Below are 17,669 nucleotides of genomic sequence, written 5' to 3' on the forward strand. Positions count from 1 at the left end.
TTGGTCAGAGCCATCGACATACGAATGCTTACTGTTTCTCACCAATATCACCAGCATTGATGGCATCACACAACACACAGTCCAGATGAGCTCCAGCAGATGCAGCCCCAAAACACATTGTATACTGCCAATCCATATGAGCAGACGCATGAAAGATACTGACACTGTATTATTATTATTATTATTATTATTATTATTATTATTATTATTATTATTATTATTATTATTATTATTATTATTATTATTATTATTATTATTATTATTATTATTATTATTATTATTATTATTATTATTATTATTATTATTATTATTATTATTATTATTATTATTATTATTATTATTATTATTATTATTATTATTATTATTATTATTATTATTATTATTATTATTATTATTATTATTATTATTGTTATTATTAGGTACTGCCATCAACTCTGAAGCTGATAATGTTCATCATGCACATTGATGACTCTCTTTGAAACACATGACAGGACCAATATTGATTGCTAGTTTCTGCAGTAGCTTGCAGCTTTATCATGGTGCTCCCTCCAACTTCCCATGTAAAACAGACTTCACTGTGCATGAGGTCAGATTTCTGTTGCCAGTGCTCACTGCATAGTCAAAGGGCCTCAGTTAGGCCCTCACTGATGGTCCAGTCCAATGAAGTATCACTCAGAAGTACTGTTAAGACTGTTCTGTATTAGAGATACAGCTTCGAGTGATAATGGTGAGGAGAGAGGAAAGGACATGGAAAAAGGTAAACTAGGCCTGCAAACAAGTAGGGCCTAGCAATGGAAGCAAAGACAATAGACAAGTAAGGGGGACCTTTACACTGTTGCTATAGTTCAACAGTATGGTGTGTTGGTTTCTCCATGGAAAATGTGAGGTTACCAGTTCAAATCCCATAGGTGTCAGTTTTTATTGACATTTGTGAAACTTTGGGAACACCTTGACTTGTGCATCAGTGGAGTTGTAGGAGAACACAAAGGTAACCAAGTGCAAAGTACTGATGGGGAGACTGCCAGAACATAGAAAAACCAGGGGGGGGTTGCTGAAATTTACAAGGTATTGGTGGGGGGAAGGCTTTTCATATAGTTGAAGCAATTGTTGCAGGCTTTCTGAGCATGTTAGCATTACTTTGCAATGGCTGCATGTTCTTGATACCATTGGGTGAGTGCCCTGGTGTCTTGTAGTTTGCTTGACAGTTCCCAGGTATCATCTGCTTCAGTGTATCCTGTCCAGCAAATAAGAAAGTATTGCCTGTTATGTAGGATTTTCTCATCCAGGATCCATTCTACTTGGTATTCCTCATGGTCATTTACAAGGACTGGACCTGGACAAGGAGGACTGTGGTTTGGGAATAGGGCAGGATCATTGATGGTATAGGGTCAGAGCAGAGAGACATAGAGACTGGGTGGACATTGGAGTTTGGCATACTGAGCTTGTAGGTAGACATGCTTGGGTATGCCTTGATAATTGTCCAGGGACCATCGTAGTGTGGCATGAGTTTAGCAGAGCACTTCTTGCCTTGGACCTTGTACTGAGCTTGTTGGTTCTTGGTATTCAGCATTACTTGATCCCCAACTTGGTATGATGGCTCAGGATCTCAGTGTTGGTTGGCATGATAGGCTTGCCACATCTTTGCAACAAGGAGTCTGTCTCTTACTTCTGCCAAGTCTCCCTGCATGCACTTGATAAATTCCGCAGCTGCAGGGGCTGTGAGTTCTTGCAGCTCAGTGCTCTGGATAGGTGGGAGGAGATGGGGTTGGAATCCCAGCATGAGTTCAAAAGGTGTCTTTCCTGTTGAGGCATTGGAGGTGTCATTAATAGCCAACTCAATGCGGGGTAGTGCCTTGTGCCATCCCTTCTGGTGCTGGTCAACATGGTATTGGAGGAGCTGGTTCCCTGTCTTGTTTGTGTGTTCACTTGCACCATCTGTCTGTGGATGGTAGGCTGTTAACATCTTGATATTGGTCCCAAGAGCCTTGTTCAGTGACTGCCAGAACTTAGAAACAAAGAGCTTGTCTCAATCACAGATAACTTCTTCTGGTATACCCATGCCTTAGCAAACCCATTGATCAAAGAAGACCTGGGCAATCTCTTCAGCAGTATGGGTTCCATGAATGGGAATGATGCAAACACATGAAGTGAGTTGGCAGGTGATTGTGAAGACAGTGTCATAGCCTCCTGACTGGACAAAGGGGCCAATAAAATCCATAGCAATATGGGAGAAGGGCTGTTGCAGAATGCTGAGGGTATGGAGTGGTCCAGCAGGCCTGGTGGTAGCACTCTTATAATGCTGACAAGCATTGCAAGACTTGCAGTACTTGTGCACAGTTTGTTGCATGTGGGGCCAGAAAAAATGGTTCTGGAGCACTTCCAGTACCTTCTCTTCTCCAAAGTGTCCAAGTGCATCATGGGCATCATCATGGATCACTTTGCATTGTAACTCAGGTACATTAGGAATGCAGAGCCTGTCATCCACATAGAGCAAGTGTCCATGCTTGGAGGTATTGGAGATGCTTGAGCAGTTGTGCTTGAGTTTGGAGAAGAACTCATCATTCTTGTATCCCCTTCTGACTGCTTCAGTGAAGGATGACAGAAGCATCAGTTGGGTGGTGGATACATTGGCAGTGAGGATCTTGACCTGGATCTCTGGCATCACTTGGTAGGGATATCAGGAAAGGATCAGCAATGGTGTTGATCTTCCCAGAGATGTACTTCAGATCAAAGTGGTATTCAGCAAGGAACTCCATCCATCAGGATTGTTGAGCAGACATCTCCTTTTTGTGTGGAATAAGTTTGTGCAGATACTGGGTCAGACCCAAGAAAGCTCAGACATCCTTGACCTTGTCTGGTGTTGGCCATTGTTGGATCTTGTTGATCTTACCAGGGTCAGCTGCAATGCCTTCCCTGGAGATAACATGTCCACAAAACTCCAGCCTTGTTGTAAAGAGCTCCGTCTTCTTAGGTGAACAGTAAAGGTCAGCATCACAGAGAGCTTGAAGCACCTGTGCTACATGATCCTGATGCTCTTCAAGGGAGCTTGACCAGATGATAATATCATCCATATAGATGTGACAAAACTTGCCAATGAGATGGCTAAGGGCCTTGATCATGCAGTGTTGGTGGATGCTTGGGGCATTGCAAAAACCCATGGGCATCACCAGCCATTCATACATCCCCATAGGGGTTGTGAATGCAGTATGCACAATGTCATCTGGATGGACTTGTGTTTGGAAGAATGAGTTGGTCATATCAATCTTGCCCCAGAAGGTCACATTGCTGGCCAGCTCCAGGATGTCATCAATCTTAGGCAGGGTGAACCTGTCTTTGACAGTGTTTGCATTAAGAGCATGGTAGTCAATGACAAGCCAAGGCAGAACTGTCGGGTCCTTCTTGGGAATGACAAAGGCAGGAGAGGCACTGTCTGCTTTGGACAAGCAGATGCACCCAGCATTGAGGTGTTGCTGGATGAGGATCTGGGAAGCAGATAGGTAGTGCCAGGGACAAGAGTAGATCTTGGGTCAGATCCTTAGTGGGATCAATGAGCTGGATGTGAGCAGTATCCAGGTCTTCACATGGCAAGGTTGGAGGGACTGGTCCCAGGTCCAGGATATCCTCTGGGAAGCAGTCTATATTTTGTTGTACTGTTTCTATTGATAGCCTGTGGAGAACCTCCACTTCTTGAAGTCCTTCTGCTCTTTGAATCCTTGCACAAGTCACTGTGAAAGGTGTCAGAGATGATGTGCCAGATAGTAACTCATAGCCAATGCTGTTGACAAGCATGGCAGGAGGGGAGAACTGAAGAGTGACATTGTTCAGGAATGGAGTCCCTAGTATCAAGTGGTGGCCATCCAGAGGGGCCACTTTGAAGTGTAGTTTGTGAGTATGGAAATGACATTTGGGGTGATGTGAGTTCAACATATTCTCTCAGCTTCTGCTGCTTCCCAGTCTCATCTCTCAGTGCCTGCTCCACCAGTTGTGAGTGAGAAAGACAGTGCCAGGGCAAACTGAGTTCAGTTGCCAGATGATTGGAGATGAGAAGAGCAGAGCAACCAGAGTCAATGAGAGCTTCTTGTGTGTCGTGAGAGATCCAGAAAGGCACTGTAATAGTAGCCACATCAGAGTTGACATACACTTCATCATTGGCAGAGGCATACTCTTCAGAGGTATTGGAGTCCTCTGAGTTGGAGCTGCTAGAGGAGATAGTGGCAGGTGCAGGCTTCTTGGAGGTACACCTGGTCTTCTTGGCCTTTGTGGGTGGCAAAGTTGCAGCTGGGATGTGTGCCCCTGGTCTTGATCTGGCGGCACTTGTTGCACCCATTGAAGGTGGCAAGGTACTTGCGTTCCAAGTCTGTGAGCTTGGCCACATATACAGTGGTAGAGGGAGATTGTTAGGGCAACACAGGCTGACTAAGTCTGCTCGCCTAAGAGTGCCAAGAGTCTAAGCAGGCAACAGGGAAGTAGAGTAGACCTGATGACTAAGACCTATCTACAGTATAGGTACCTGTGGATGATCCTAAGAGACAGTCCCCAGGCAGAGTAGGCCTTATATTTATACCTCTGTGGTGGAACCTGCTAGAACATCTTGCTTACTCAGCCTAGTCAGGTGATCAGGTCATATGACCAAGGATGAGGTCATATGAGGTCATGCCCAGCCATGCACAGCAGGTCACCTGACCATCCAATCCTTCCAACAGGTTCCAGCACATGCCAAGGTATACCAGCTACTTCCATGTCATAAAGGCTTAGTCATGTCTCTTGACCAAGCAATGAGCTGGTGCCCTGACAGAGATGCCTCTCCATGTGCAAGAGTGGATGCACAATGGTAGGTAGCAGCAGGAGTGGTAGACTGAGCACACTTTTGCTCTCTCTTATAGTGGTGTGAGGTGGCAGCCTTAATGCACTTGTTATGCAGGTCTAGGACTTCTTCCAGCTTTGCTAGCCCCAAGCTGAGCTCTTTCAAGCTACTGGTAGAGCACAAGGTTGGGTCCAGGCAGAGTCTAGCATAAAGATCCTCTTTGACTCCAGAGCAGATGATTGTGCAGAGCTGATCTTCTGGGAGTCTGGAGGCATTATCAAGGCAGTTATTGTCAGAACAGAGAGTGCAAGTGTAGGTGCAAAGATCATCAAGGACATTGTCCATATAGTCAATGGGAGTGACATAGGCAATAAGTACCTTTGACCAGTCTGCAAACAACAGGGTTTGGTAGTGGGCCTTGTCCAAGCAGTACCATGCCACCAACTCTGCATCTTTAATCCTAGCCAGTGCCTTCAGGACACCCTTCTCTGGCACAACTTTCTTTGCCTCTAACCACAGCTCCACAAGCCTAACCCACTCCTTAACATCTTCAGGCTCCCTGCTATCCAGCAAGGGTAGACTTTCCGCTCCCATAGACAAAGAGTTGCTTGAAGAGATGGAAGATGATCGGACACAGAGGCTTGCAAGCTCCAGGAGAAGTGTGGGTTGGTTGAAGAGGTTGATAGGGTCAGGGGAGCTTTCTTCTGTGAGTGGAGAAAGATGTTTTGGGGTGGATGTTCCATTTGGGGTGAGGATGAGCTTCGGAACTCTTGAGGGTGCCAGAGTGGTAATGACAAAGTGGAGATAACAGTAAAAAAGTGAAAGGGCCTCAGTATAGGCCCTCACTGATGGTCCAGTCCAATGAAGTATCACTCAGAAGTACTGTTAAGACCATTCTATATTAGAGAAAATGTCTAGATACAGTTTCTAGTGATGATGGTGAGGAGAGAGGAAAGGACATTGGAAAAGGTAAACTAGGCCCACAAATAAGTAGGGCCTAGCAACAGGAGCAAACAGAATAGACAAGTAAGGGGGACCCTTACACATAGCCTACTTCATGTTGCCAGCTATGACAAAATGCTAAGTCCCCTGACTGGAGGGAGGATAAGTAGCATCTTCAGCCACTCCTGCATTGGCATGCCATCCTCAATAACTTCAAGGGCAAATCTTGTAAGAGCTCTTTGACATGATATGGTAGTAGTTTGATTACATCACAAATGCTCTGCCTCTGAGTATGACTTTGTAAGCTTTTGTTTTTGACTAATAGTAAGCATCAGAAACATGCTTTTGTCATTTGGGTGGAACCAGCTACATGAGAAGAGCTCATGCAAGTACTGCAAATAACAATCATCTGTAAGGACACATCCCGCTTTTTTAGACCATAATGTACGATTCCTTTGAGCCTGACACAAGCCACTACCATCATAATGCACAATGCACAAAGTTGGAGCACCTTTAGAACAAGTATTATAGATTCTAAATGGTGACAGGTACCCCTGGAGTATTCTCCCTTGAGTGACAACTCATATGCCTGTAGAAAGAGAGGGCCATAAAGAGACCTGGGTGATGACCATATGAACTCACAGAATAAAATTTTTGATAGATCAGATACCCCAATGTTCATGGGTACATTATATGCAAGTTTGTATTTTTATTATGGAGTGACAGGAACATTTTCAACTCTGCCAGGGTTTGGCATCAACTCAGCTTCTTGATTTCCATGAACAGGCTTCTTTTGAAGAATGAGTGTGTGGACAACTAGATTGATATTAAAAGTATTTATCTCCCATGCTCTCCAGGTCTGGCAGCCCTGCAGATTACTGGGTATTGAGAATTGTGTCTTACATTGATTTGTTGAAAGGGCCTCAGTATAGGCCCTCACTAATGGTCCAGTCCAATGAATCATCACTCAGAAGTATGGTCAAGACCATTCTGTATTAGAGAGAAATGGTGAGGAGAGAGGAAAGGGTGTGGCAAAGGGTAGGCTAGGCCTGCACACAAGTAGGGCCTAGCAGCAGAAGCAAACAGATGAAGATGTGCAATGAAGACAAGGGAGTCAACCCTTGGAAGAGATACAAGACAGAATAGATGAGTAATGGGGACCCTTACATTTGTCTATAATGGTTGCTTGAGTAGTGATATTTGTAAACATGATGTGAGGAAAGAGTTGAGAAGTCAAAAGATGTGTTTTATCAAATTGTTTCAACACTTCTGTTATTCTATAATTGTTCTTTTTCTGGAATATTGTTACATTCTTTCATCTTCCTCCATATTCCACCACTTTTTCCCATATAGTGCGGGAGGGGCTGGGGATGCCACTTCCCCTTCCTCCCTTCGGTCGGGGGAATCGGAATCTGTGTTCCAGGACATCCCATCTCCAGAATCATCCTCTGTAATAGACTTCTCAGGATCAACAGGAGGGGTATGCTGCATTGACCAGCAGATGGAGGCTGGTTGGCAACACAGTTACCGGAGATGCAATATGTCAACAGGCCTCCCTCAACTAAATAAGCACTTGCACACGGGTAGGCTTGATAATTAGATGACTATATTACAATACATGAAGAGAACATGGCGCTACTTATGTTGTCTCTGCATTTGAACCGGATGTGACAACAAACGTGTTATTGTGTGGCTCCCATAGCCTCTGCCAGCAATGCCTATAGCGGAGGGTGAAAACAGGCCGGAGTGCTGGATGCTTGATCTTCGGGATCTCAGCCGCCTCTAGATCTGAAGAAAGGTATGAAAAACATGAATCACGCAACGGAGAGATTTGGTGCGAACCCAAGAAGTCTTCGGCGTCCTCGACGAACTCACTGGATTCCAGAGGATCGGGCACTTGCAAATCCCGATGTCCCGTTTCCCATGTGAGATAAACGGTAATAACTTGCAGGACTAATATAAGAAGGTCGAGCAGTAGGAAGTGAAAGCGAGATGCGCGAGAAGCTATTGCTCGTGGTCAGCAGTACCCCAACACTCCGGCCAGCACGCTCACAGTGGCCGACGAAATCGAGAATAAAGGTCTTGCTCAGCTTTCCCCATGAATGCCTCAAGAGAGCATGGCCAAAATTGAAGATCAACAGACCAACAAAAAACCGAAGACTACGGCCGGGGTGCCATTCCCTCAAATTCACGCAGTGTAGGTGAAAGAAGGAACGGCTGATGAACAGTAATAACGACATGTCGGAAAGATCTAAAGCCATCACAATCATCAACGGAAGAGAAAATACAAAATGCTCACATTGATACAAGAAAAGTGTTTGGATGACGGACTCGCTCTATTCATATATAAGAGGTTTGCTCAAGTAACTGGCGGAGCGAGATGGACGGACTGATTGAACGACATGCTGATGTACGTCTGTCAGAGCTTGACGCTCTAGAAATCCGCCAAATGAAACTTACAAGACGATGAGCACGCATGGCATACTGGAAGACCTGGAAAACGTAAAAAGTCTACACGCAGTGAGCAGCAATGTGCGACAAAAGAGTGCGGCCATCGTCAGGCCACGTGACTCGTGACTGAAAAGATAGTGTATGCCTTGCCATTAACACGGGCTCTGTGCACAACGCTTGCGAGTGCCTGACTCTCCTCATTATGCGGCAACCTTTTTTCCCTCGTCCATTCCGTATCACCCAATATGAAGGCTCTGTTGATACTACCGACACCCCTCGAAAACGTCGCCGTATCACAAAAGGCTCTGGATCCGATTCGTATGTGCCCACAGGTGACGATCTGTCTATGCATCGTATGGAGGCGACCCTTCGGCTGCAGACTTGCTGGTGGTCCTTGGCGGATAAGTACTCTACACCGTTGGACAAGGACGATGAGGTCGACTTGTTTACGGGTCAAGTCGTACGTGATCGAGGATTTATCCGAGGCATGGAAAGAGTATATGAGCTCGGAGATCTCTTAGAAGGGAGTTGTTTGGGTGACGATGAATATGCTGAGGGTAGTGAGGGTGGTTATTCCGTGGGAGGGGATGGCGGTTCATACAATATTCGACGTTCGTACTCGTCCGCCGTCGATAGTCAAGATGATACTTCGGAGGATGAGGTCGCGCTGTCGGAGGACTTATCCGAAGACGAGCTCGGATCTTGGGGCGAATACTCCGGTTTGGACTATCAATATCGTGTCGTCCCTCCACTATCAGCACAGATGGATTCTGAAGACGAACGAGACTTGCGGGAGTTCGAGGAGGCAGAAAAGGCGCTACGGGAAAAGTTTGGACACGACTATCTGGAGGACCACCTCAGTGGAGAGGAGCTTCTCGATACCGCTTCAGATGATCTCAGCGATAGACGGCTGAGCGACGACGAAATGACATCGTATTCCGTCTGGTCGGAGGACGAATTTTCGACATTTGAATTGGGGGAAGGCAGCGCTGTTCGGATAATTGACGATTCTGATGATTCGGACGAGCTCAACTCATTTCTGGACTGAAGATGAGGAATATTTGTAGGGGCAGTCATCGGCACTGCCGCGAATTTATTTGTAGGTTGTTGACTGAGGGCCCGTGATCTGGGCAAGCCGTCCAATCCAGTAGATGTTCACGAATTTTACAGGGGCGATTTACAATTATTATTACACCATATGATCGGAAGAGCCTGGACAGGAGATTCTAGCAGCGCATTCCTAATCAGAAAAGCTGCACGATTAGTACACATTGACGGACGTAGGATCTGAAATGCTAGGTAGGGCCGAAGAGTACGTGAATGGAAGTCATCGGACTGTTAGTTCAAATCCTGCTCCACAGACATCATTTGTCCCTAGCATTGTTGTTCGCCGTTGGATCGACCGCAGATATATTTTCACTTCCACTGGGGATTGTTGATATGACTACCGCTGGTTGTTGTGAAATGGTTGCGGGCGGCGGTATGGTAGATGTTCCCAGAGGGGTTGTGGGTTGATAGTATTGATAGCATGCGTAATAACCAGCCAGAGGGTTCTGGGAAACACTGTTGGGTAGACGAGAGGCAGTCGTGTTGGCAGGTGCAGCCACAGGGTCGGCAGTTGCAGGTTCAGCATTCGGCATCATGGTGGTGGTGGTGGTGGTGGTGGTTGCCTGCAGACTGACTCCACTCGTCTTGAGCAAGTTGAGCACTGCAGCCAAGCCACTGAGCTGGGTGGGATCGAGAAGACTCAGGTTGATAGTGATGTCTAGCAGTTGATCATTTTCTCGAGAGCCAACGAGAATGCCTGCGGGTGGGCTGTCCGTCATAGACGCTGTTTCTGTGATAGGAACCAAACGTATTCCAAGGGATTCGAATGCTGGAACTACTGAGAGAGGTATTTGCAAAGGAATGGGGTGCGTTGGAACCGAGCGAGTGACCGACGCGGGAAAGGTAGCAGGTGTCGCTGCAGAAGTGGTCGCTGCAGCAAGCAGGGGCCTTGGTTGAATTGTCTCCACAGAAGAAAATACGGCCTTCGCCGCAGTGGGTGTTCCTGACATAGATGTAACGGGGGGTGACTGAGAACCTACAGAAGCCGTGGCTAAGGGGGCTGAAGAAGCAGGCGGCGGAGTGGCGGCAGCGTAGAGATAGGCAGGTGTCGCAGCAGGATGTGGTGTAGAAGTGGTTCCAGTACGGTGCTGGGCAGCTTGTGCCTGTGCCCATGCTGCCCATGCTTGAGCATACTGCATGTACGCAGTGCGGTAATCCGCAGAATGAACCAGCTGTTGGGTATTCCCGCTGTTCGTCACCGTCGTGCCAGCAGCGGCGGTGTAAGCCGCATACGGATTCGGCGGCGGGTTACTTGCAGGTAATTGTGCTGATGTGGAGACCTGAGCCGAAATCTGAGCCGAATATGCCTGGTAAGCTTTCCTTGTTTCTGCCTGTTCCTTTTCCTTCTCTCGTGCATCTTTCTCCATCTGTGCCAGTTGATCTCGCGTGTTGCGGATTTCTGCGTTGAGTAGAGCATTGTATCGGCGGTCATCCTCTGCGAGAAGATACTGAATCTGATACAGTTGTTCCGGGTGGGATTCACGCTAGAAAACAGTTCACTAGGGTCACATTAAAATGAATGGCAGTTTCCCAACCTTCGCATCTTTCGTCCTCATGCTATGAAATCGCTGTTGTAGCGACCTTCGCCGCTTCAACTGTCCAATCAAAGTCTTGAAATCTACTCGGAAGATAAGATACTAGAATCTGTAGCGCGGGTGTAGACTCACTGTCGATATTCTGCTGTGGAAACTTTCTCGCGGTAACCTCTATTTCTTTCCCCCTTTTGTTCCGTTTCCTTGTTGGCAACAGGTCGTCATCTGGCTGTTGAAATATGTGGTAGGGGAGCAGTCGTTGGACAACATCAGCAGAATCCCGAAAGGGTGTCTTGTAGTCTGGGTATGTCACTATGAGTTGATCGGCCAGAATGGACTGGGCTACCCTATGAGACCGTCAGTAAAGAAGTTCCATCTGTATTAGGCCACTGGCTCACCTGTGAGCCGCCTCTCGCATCAGGAGAGCATCTTCTTCTCGTGCTATTCGCTTCCTTCTTGTTGCTTCATCCTCTGGTAGTTCGTGGGCTTTTCGTTTTGTGGTGGTGGTCTCGGAGGCAGTGGTCACAGCTGCATTTCCTAGCGTCGCTGTGGACGTCGACGGGCCTAGCTGAGATGCATAGTAGGCAGCATAAGCTGCAGGCGAGTAGACTTGCTGACGACTGCACGAGGTCGCAGGCGATGTTGGTGGAATTGACGGTGCTTGATGCTGCTCTGCCTGAACCGGTTTGAGCGCCATGAATAATATTGGTCTTGTACAACACGCGCACGCGTGATTCAGGGCTGGTCCCGTCACGGAATCAATCCTCCCCGCGCTGATTCCTACGCTTTTTATGTTGCTTGAGCGAGGTTTGTTATGCACGCGTATGCATATGCAGGGAGAAAGGGGGGCAAAACGACCGGCGCTGGTCGAGCAGGAGAACATCGTTGATGTGTGAAAGTGTAGTGCTTGGCACTGTTCGGCAACAATGTTGTTAATAACACGTGCTGACTCTCTACATTTGGAAAGAACTTGAAAACAAAAATAATGACTTATATCGACGGCCAGGTACTGTAAGTCCTGAGACCTCATCATTTAGGTGGTAGTTTGATCGATCTGGGGTTCAACATGTCGAACCGTTTGTATCCGACAACGGGTTAGCGATGAACAGCTGTTCGGTTAACAGAAAACCCATTTGAATATGCTGTTGGTTGCGGCAGAGACGGGCACAACTATTGAGGTGACGAAAGACACGTGAAGGGCATATCCAAGTCCAAAACAATGGTCGTGGTATTGTACATATGCAGCTATCCAATTGCATCGATAAATCCAACACTCAGTAGGGACCCATGTTCATATCGTTTCGCTCCAACGACGAGTATGGATAATCGTAGAGAATTCTTATGGATCGTCAAGAACCACTAGTACGCTCTCTTCAGCTGCCGCGGCAGGTTGCTCCGCAGATCCCAAAATACATAGCTCGGGGGACACATCATTATCCTCTCCTTTAGCCTGATCAATAACTTCGACTCCGTGGTTCTCCAATCTCCGTCTCTTCTGTGCAGTGCCAGTGGCCTCAGAAGCCATGTGGGGGAGTGTATCAGACATGCTCCCCTTTCCTCGTTCCTTGCGTTTTAGTCTCTTCGCACGATTCTTCGCCGTCTTTGATTCTGCTTCGGCCTCACGTTCTGCACGACGTTGCTCAAATTCTCTTATGGCCGTTTCCTTCCAAAAAGTCAGGTGCCTTGTGCGAAGGAGATCATGATGTCAGTTGCTCACCTTTTCGCTCTGCTCCTCCATCATTTTAATCCTTTCGTACTCCCGTCTGCGGTTCTGTTTGTAGACATGAAACTCGCCGCTCCCTGCACCCGCACTTGACCCTTGCACATTCTTCATCATTTCTCGGGGGGCACGAATGATTTTTTGTGCTGGTGGCTCTGGGAGAACGACTGGTTTGGATGGATCTTTGAGCAGCTTATCGAGCTGCGCTCTCTGAGTTTCATATGCGGTGGGTGCATGTCGATTGGCTGGCGCAGCTGGTGTTGGGTTGTCCATAGTGTGGATGTAACATGAAGTGCGTGCCGCAGATGTCGTTCTGAGTCCGTGGCTGCCTTTCACATTCTGTGGCAGTGCTGCGAGTGGGTCGAGTCAACCCTCTGGGTGTGTTGCAATTCGGGCCCTTACTACATGCGCATTCAACCTCTGCGCATTTCCACTGCACGTCACTTATATTTTCATCTCAAATCTGCACCGTCTTTCCGATTTGTGGACCGCACGAGAGCAATGTCGACCTTGACACCGTTCGGCGGACCGTATGGCCATTGGCCGGCTGACAAAGTCCGACAGACTTTCATAGACTACTTCAAGGCACGAGGGCATACTTTCTGGCCGTCATCCTCTACTATTCCGTACGAAGATCCCACTCTTCTGTTCGCCAATGCCGGAATGAATCAGGTAGGAGTATTTTGCGAATTGAGTGTGTATGTTTTGTTGTAATATATATACCCCATGCAGTACAAGGCTATTTTCCTTGGCACAGTTGATCCGCAGTCCGAACTCGCAAAACTGAAGAGGGCGGTCAACAGCCAGAAGTGTATTCGGGCCGGAGGAAAACACAACGGTACATGACATGGAATACACTTTGTTTTACGCATACTCAAGAAACGCTCCTATAGATCTGGAGGACGTTGGTAAGGACACATATCATCACACCTTCTTTGAGATGCTGGGCAACTGGTCTTTTGGAGATTATTTCAAGGTGTTTATACTCCACATACATTTCACACACGCTCACGATTTTTGTCTCGATAGAAAGAGGCCATTCAATGGTCTTGGGAGCTGTTAACTGAGGTCTACAAACTGCCCAAAGACCGTCTGTACGTGACGTACTTCGAGGGCGATTCAAAGCAGGGCCTAGACGCCGATTTGGAGGCCAGACAGTACTGGCTGGATGTTGGCGTTCCAGAGGACCATATCCTAACCGGAGACGCGAAGGACAACTTCTGGGGTGCGTGACGCGACACTCCAGGTCAGCTCGTTCGTCTTGCTGATCTCATTATAGAGATGGGTGCCACAGGTCCATGTGGTCCTTGCAGGTATGCACTCTGAATCCCGATCATCTCTTCAACCTATCTAATGTACATAACACTAGTGAAATTCATTTTGACCGCCTCGGTGGTCGAAATGCAGCCCATCTCGTAAATCAAGACGACCCAAACGTAATCGAAATCTGGAACAATGTATTCATCCAATTCAACAGAGAAGAGGATGGCTCTCTGAGAGAACTTCCCGCTAAACACGTGGATACTGGGATGGGTTTCGAGCGTTTGGTATCTTGCCTGCAGGACCTCCCATCCAACTACGATACTGATGTGTTTGTGCCCATATTCGCCAAAATCCAGGAGTTGACCGGAGCACGGCGTTATGCGGGCAAGCTTGGGGCAGAGGATGTCGATGGTATCGACACCGCTTACCGGGTGGTTGCAGATCATGTGAGGACACTCACGTTCGCGTTGTCTGACGGTGGGGTTCCCAACAACGTCGGACGTGGATATGTGCTTCGTCGTATTCTGCGCCGAGGTGCGCGATATGTCCGCAAGAAGTTCGGTGTACCCATCGGTAGCTTTTTCTCTTCGCTTGCTCCTACGGTCATTCAACAGATGGTGCGAGTCACTGTGTTGCTGCATCCCCGTCATATCTTTGCTGATCTTTTATTGCAAGGGCCACTTCTTCCCTGAGATCACCAGGAAGTTGTCTGATATCAAGGAAATCCTAGATGAAGAAGAAGAATCTTTTTCACGCACGCTTGATCGCGGTGAGAAACTTTTTGAGGAATATGTGACTGCTACAAAGAAGAAGGGATCTTCTTCGCTTCATGGGCACGATGTATGGAGACTATATGATACCTACGGATTCCCCGTGGATTTGACCCGATTGATGGCGGAGGAGTTGCATCTCACGATTAACGAGCACGAGTTTGAGGAAGCACGACTACGCTCGCTCGAAGCTAGCAAGGCCTCTCAAAAGAAGGGAAATGAAGATGCGGTGAAGCTGGACGTTCACGATCTAGCTGCTCTCGAGAGCAATCCAAAAGTCCCAAAGACGGATGACCGTCCCAAATTCGGTATGTCGTTACTGTCCAATCAGTTGCAAGTATTCTGAGCCAGACCGAGGGTTGGGGAACATCTCTGCCACCATTCAGGCAATATATTTTAATAAGTCCTTCCTCGAGTCTACCACCGCAATCCCAGAGGATGCAGCATTTGGTATTCTTCTTGACCGCACAAGCTTTTATGCGGAGTCCGGTGGACAAGAAAACGACACTGGAAGCATCATTATTGATGGCAAAACAGAATTCATGGTTCAGAATGTGCAAGTTTATAATGGCTATGTACTGCACAGCGGAGCGTTGAAGTACGGCCAATTTTCCGTTGGAGATGAAGTCATCAGCTCATATGATGAGGTGAGCTCCGTGGCGAATGTCAGCACGCGCTTGCTCATTGATGGTATTGGTAGCTTCGAAGGTGGCCTTTGCGTAATAACCACACCGGTACCCATATCTTAAACTTTGCCCTGCGTGAGATTTTGGGCGACCACATTGACCAGAAGGGATCCCTAGTCGCTCCAACAAAGCTCCGCTTTGATTTCAGTCACAAAGCCCAAGTGACTCTTGAAGAGATGGAGAAGATTGAGGAGATTTGTAACGGCTGGATCAAGAGGGATGTCAAGGTCTTTAGCCAAGAAGTCGATCTACATACAGCCCAAGAGTTTGCGGGTGTCCGTGCTGTCTTTGGCGAAGCCTACCCTGATCCAGTCCGCGTGGTCTCCTTGGGTTACGAAGTGCAGGACATAATCCAGGATCCACAGAATCCGAAGTGGCGAGGCACCAGCATCGAGTTCTGCGGCGGGACGTATGTGAGACAACTGCACTTGTCAGATTGCTTGCTGAAAGAGGATGGTAGCCATGTCGCCAAAACTGGCGACATCAAGGCCCTTGTCCTCACCGAGGAGTCAGGCATTGCGAAAGGCATTCGCCGTATCATTGCTGTGACGGGGGAGGAGGCCAACGAGGTTAATCGACTCGCAGACTCATTTGAGACACGCTTGATCCAGATCGAACGGTCTGCCGGCAAGGAGAAGGATGCTGCATTAAAGGCTTACACCTTTGTAAGCAGGTATGTTGTGTATGGTACTAGTAGTTGACTGCACGTATTTCTAGGAGCTTGGCCAGGCAGACATTTCTGCGCTTCGTAAGGCAGCCCTCAGGGAAAAGTTCGCCGGGATACGCAAAACATTTGATGATGCAAATAAAGCTCACCTAGCCTCCCTCACAAAAGAGGTATGCGTATTGTGAAGGTCATTACGATCTCCATGCTGATCCTGTGTCTGTAGCTTACCAAAACCATTGACAAGCATTTCCAGGAGAAACCCAATGAGTCCGTCTATCTGGCAAATATCGACTCTTTGGAGGGTAACACGAAGGTATCATCGCAAGTCCTGAATATGCTCGTACCTGATTGAGTTCCTGCAGATTATGCAGAGCATTGTCCAGCACGCCCGTACTCTGAACAAAGCTGTATATATTTTCAGCGTAGATGTTTCGGCTGGCAAGGTTGCACATGTCAATTTTCTCCCCAAGCATGCCATCACACAGTCATTCTCAGCGAAGACGTGGGCGAACGCCGTATCTGTTATCCTTGGCGGCAAGGTACGTTGCTTTCTATTCCCCTGTGTCGGGCGTTGCTGATATAACCCTGCGACCAGGCTGGTGGGAAGGATGACGTTGCGCAAGGTGTTGGTGTTAACGTCGAAAAGGTTGACGAAGCACTTCAGTTGGCTCGGAACTTGTACCACAGAACGTCTTAGACAGGCACCATCTTGATGCACACATGTCCATAGGAGACTTGTTACTTAATGATGTGATGAAAGAACCATTTGCAGTCAGTTCCATCTTACATTGGCAGGCAGGTCCACAAAACCGAGGAAAGTATCCCCAGAATTGGAGGCATACACCCCAGTATGAAATGTCTCATGATTGGCATTCGCATAAGAGGTAGCAGGAACTACGCCCAACAAGCCAGCCTGTTGCCACTCGGTGGACAACCTCCCACATGTCTAACCGCGCTTCTTGGACACACCAACCGTCTTGCCACGACGACCTGTCAGAAAGTTCAGCATCCACGTGACCCAAGTGAGCGATGCTCGAACGCACCGGTTGTCTTGGTGTGCTGACCCCTCACACGAACACCCCAGAAATGACGAAGACCTCTGTGAGCGCGGATTTTCTTCAGCCGTTCAAGGTCGTCACGCAGCTTAGAATCGACACCGTTGGACAGGATTTGCAAGTTCTTGCCATCAGTAATGTCTTTTTGTCTGTTCAAAAACCACGTTGGAATCTTGAACTGGGTGGGGTTTTGCATAATGGTGACGATGCGCTCGAGCTCATCAGAGTTAAGTTCGCCTGCCCTACACAATACATGTCAGCGTTTGAGGACTCTTTCATACTGTCTGCTTCTCACCGTTTCTTCAAGTCAACATCTGCCTTCTTGCAGACCACGTTGGCGTACCGCCTCCCGACACCCTTGATCTCCGTCAACGCATACTGAACTTTCCGTTTGCCATCAACATTCGTGTTGAGCAGACGAAGGATGTGCTAGATACATTTAATAAAAGTAGGTTGGCTTGATAGCATTGAAAGAAACAGACCTGGAATGTCTGATGTGGCTCGGGGACGACGAGGGACATTTTGTTGGAGATAAGTAACGGTCGAGGTCAGGGAACTCAGAAGAAGGGATCGTGGAGAATATGAGGTGGCTGTGCTCGTGTATGGACCGTGCACCACATCAACTTCAGGGCTGGCTCCTTTACAACGGCTTCATTTCCGTCTCGTTGTTAC

At 47.7% G+C, this 17,669-nt stretch overlaps 6 protein-coding genes across 6 annotated transcripts; 2 read left to right on the plus strand and 4 right to left on the minus strand.

The window, feature by feature from the left end:
- Positions 1-7,334: 7,334 nt before the first annotated feature.
- DACRYDRAFT_20985 (uncharacterized protein) lies at positions 7,335-8,206 on the minus strand. The gene is made up of 5 exons (XM_040772181.1): positions 8,137-8,206; positions 8,046-8,082; positions 7,800-7,997; positions 7,589-7,750; positions 7,335-7,534 (listed from the first exon to the last, which is right to left on the minus strand). Exons 3-5 carry the CDS (start codon positions 7,984-7,986, stop codon positions 7,386-7,388), a joined length of 498 nt encoding a protein of 165 aa, XP_040631355.1. The 5' UTR covers positions 7,987-7,997; positions 8,046-8,082; positions 8,137-8,206; the 3' UTR covers positions 7,335-7,385.
- A 193-nt stretch (positions 8,207-8,399) lies between these two features.
- Positions 8,400-9,378, plus strand: DACRYDRAFT_114783 (uncharacterized protein; the record flags this gene model as incomplete). The annotated part of the gene is made up of 1 exon (XM_040769876.1): positions 8,400-9,378. One exon carries the CDS (start codon positions 8,400-8,402, stop codon positions 9,243-9,245), a length of 846 nt encoding a protein of 281 aa, XP_040631356.1. The 3' UTR covers positions 9,246-9,378.
- A 183-nt stretch (positions 9,379-9,561) lies between these two features.
- Positions 9,562-11,533, minus strand: DACRYDRAFT_114784 (uncharacterized protein; the record flags this gene model as incomplete). Its single annotated transcript, XM_040769877.1, has 4 exons — positions 9,562-10,788; positions 10,840-10,922; positions 10,972-11,183; positions 11,235-11,533. The coding sequence occupies 4 exons, from the start codon at positions 11,531-11,533 to the stop codon at positions 9,562-9,564; spliced, it is 1,821 nt and encodes a 606-aa protein (XP_040631357.1).
- A 616-nt stretch (positions 11,534-12,149) lies between these two features.
- Positions 12,150-12,829, minus strand: DACRYDRAFT_76934 (DUF1168-domain-containing protein; the record flags this gene model as incomplete). Its single annotated transcript, XM_040776236.1, has 2 exons — positions 12,150-12,499; positions 12,554-12,829. The coding sequence occupies 2 exons, from the start codon at positions 12,827-12,829 to the stop codon at positions 12,176-12,178; spliced, it is 600 nt and encodes a 199-aa protein (XP_040631358.1). The 3' UTR covers positions 12,150-12,175.
- A 150-nt stretch (positions 12,830-12,979) lies between these two features.
- On the plus strand, positions 12,980-16,696 carry DACRYDRAFT_20988 (uncharacterized protein). The gene is made up of 14 exons (XM_040772182.1): positions 12,980-13,228; positions 13,289-13,394; positions 13,450-13,532; positions 13,586-13,781; positions 13,836-13,869; positions 13,926-14,436; positions 14,495-14,897; positions 14,947-15,236; positions 15,290-15,684; positions 15,736-15,940; positions 15,993-16,112; positions 16,166-16,255; positions 16,305-16,481; positions 16,538-16,696. The coding sequence occupies exons 1-14, from the start codon at positions 13,058-13,060 to the stop codon at positions 16,637-16,639; spliced, it is 2,883 nt and encodes a 960-aa protein (XP_040631359.1). The 5' UTR covers positions 12,980-13,057; the 3' UTR covers positions 16,640-16,696.
- An 81-nt stretch (positions 16,697-16,777) lies between these two features.
- On the minus strand, positions 16,778-17,533 carry DACRYDRAFT_20990 (40s ribosomal protein). The gene is made up of 4 exons (XM_040772183.1): positions 17,480-17,533; positions 17,293-17,426; positions 16,986-17,239; positions 16,778-16,932 (listed from the first exon to the last, which is right to left on the minus strand). Exons 1-4 carry the CDS (start codon positions 17,516-17,518, stop codon positions 16,889-16,891), a joined length of 471 nt encoding a protein of 156 aa, XP_040631360.1. The 5' UTR covers positions 17,519-17,533; the 3' UTR covers positions 16,778-16,888.
- Positions 17,534-17,669: the final 136 nt, after the last annotated feature.

The sequence above is a fragment of the Dacryopinax primogenitus genome (genome assembly GCF_000292625.1).
Source record: "Dacryopinax primogenitus strain DJM-731 SS1 chromosome Unknown DACRYscaffold_4, whole genome shotgun sequence".
NCBI classification, from domain to species: domain Eukaryota; kingdom Fungi; phylum Basidiomycota; class Dacrymycetes; order Dacrymycetales; family Dacrymycetaceae; genus Dacryopinax; species Dacryopinax primogenitus.

Coding starts and splice junctions, on each gene's coding strand:
- DACRYDRAFT_20990 (XM_040772183.1), bottom strand. CDS start 17,518: ATGTCCCTCGTCGTCCCCGAGCCACATCAGACATTCCAG. Junction 17,240..17,292: donor GATGTTGACTTGAAGAAACG/GTGAGAAGCAGA, acceptor TGTATTGTGTAG/GGCAGGCGAACTTAACTCTG. Junction 16,933..16,985: donor TCAGCACACCAAGACAACCG/GTGCGTTCGAGC, acceptor ACTTTCTGACAG/GTCGTCGTGGCAAGACGGTT.
- DACRYDRAFT_20985 (XM_040772181.1), bottom strand. CDS start 7,986: ATGTCGTTATTACTGTTCATCAGCCGTTCCTTCTTTCACCTACACTGC. Junction 7,751..7,799: donor TCTCGATTTCGTCGGCCACT/GTGAGCGTGCTG, acceptor CACGAGCAATAG/CTTCTCGCGCATCTCGCTTT. Junction 7,535..7,588: donor GGACGCCGAAGACTTCTTGG/GTTCGCACCAAA, acceptor ACCTTTCTTCAG/ATCTAGAGGCGGCTGAGATC.
- DACRYDRAFT_20988 (XM_040772182.1), top strand. CDS start 13,058: ATGTCGACCTTGACACCGTTCGGCGGACCGTATGGCCATTGGCCGGCT. Junction 14,898..14,946: donor GGATGACCGTCCCAAATTCG/GTATGTCGTTAC, acceptor AGCCAGACCGAG/GGTTGGGGAACATCTCTGCC. Junction 16,113..16,165: donor TAGCCTCCCTCACAAAAGAG/GTATGCGTATTG, acceptor CTGTGTCTGTAG/CTTACCAAAACCATTGACAA.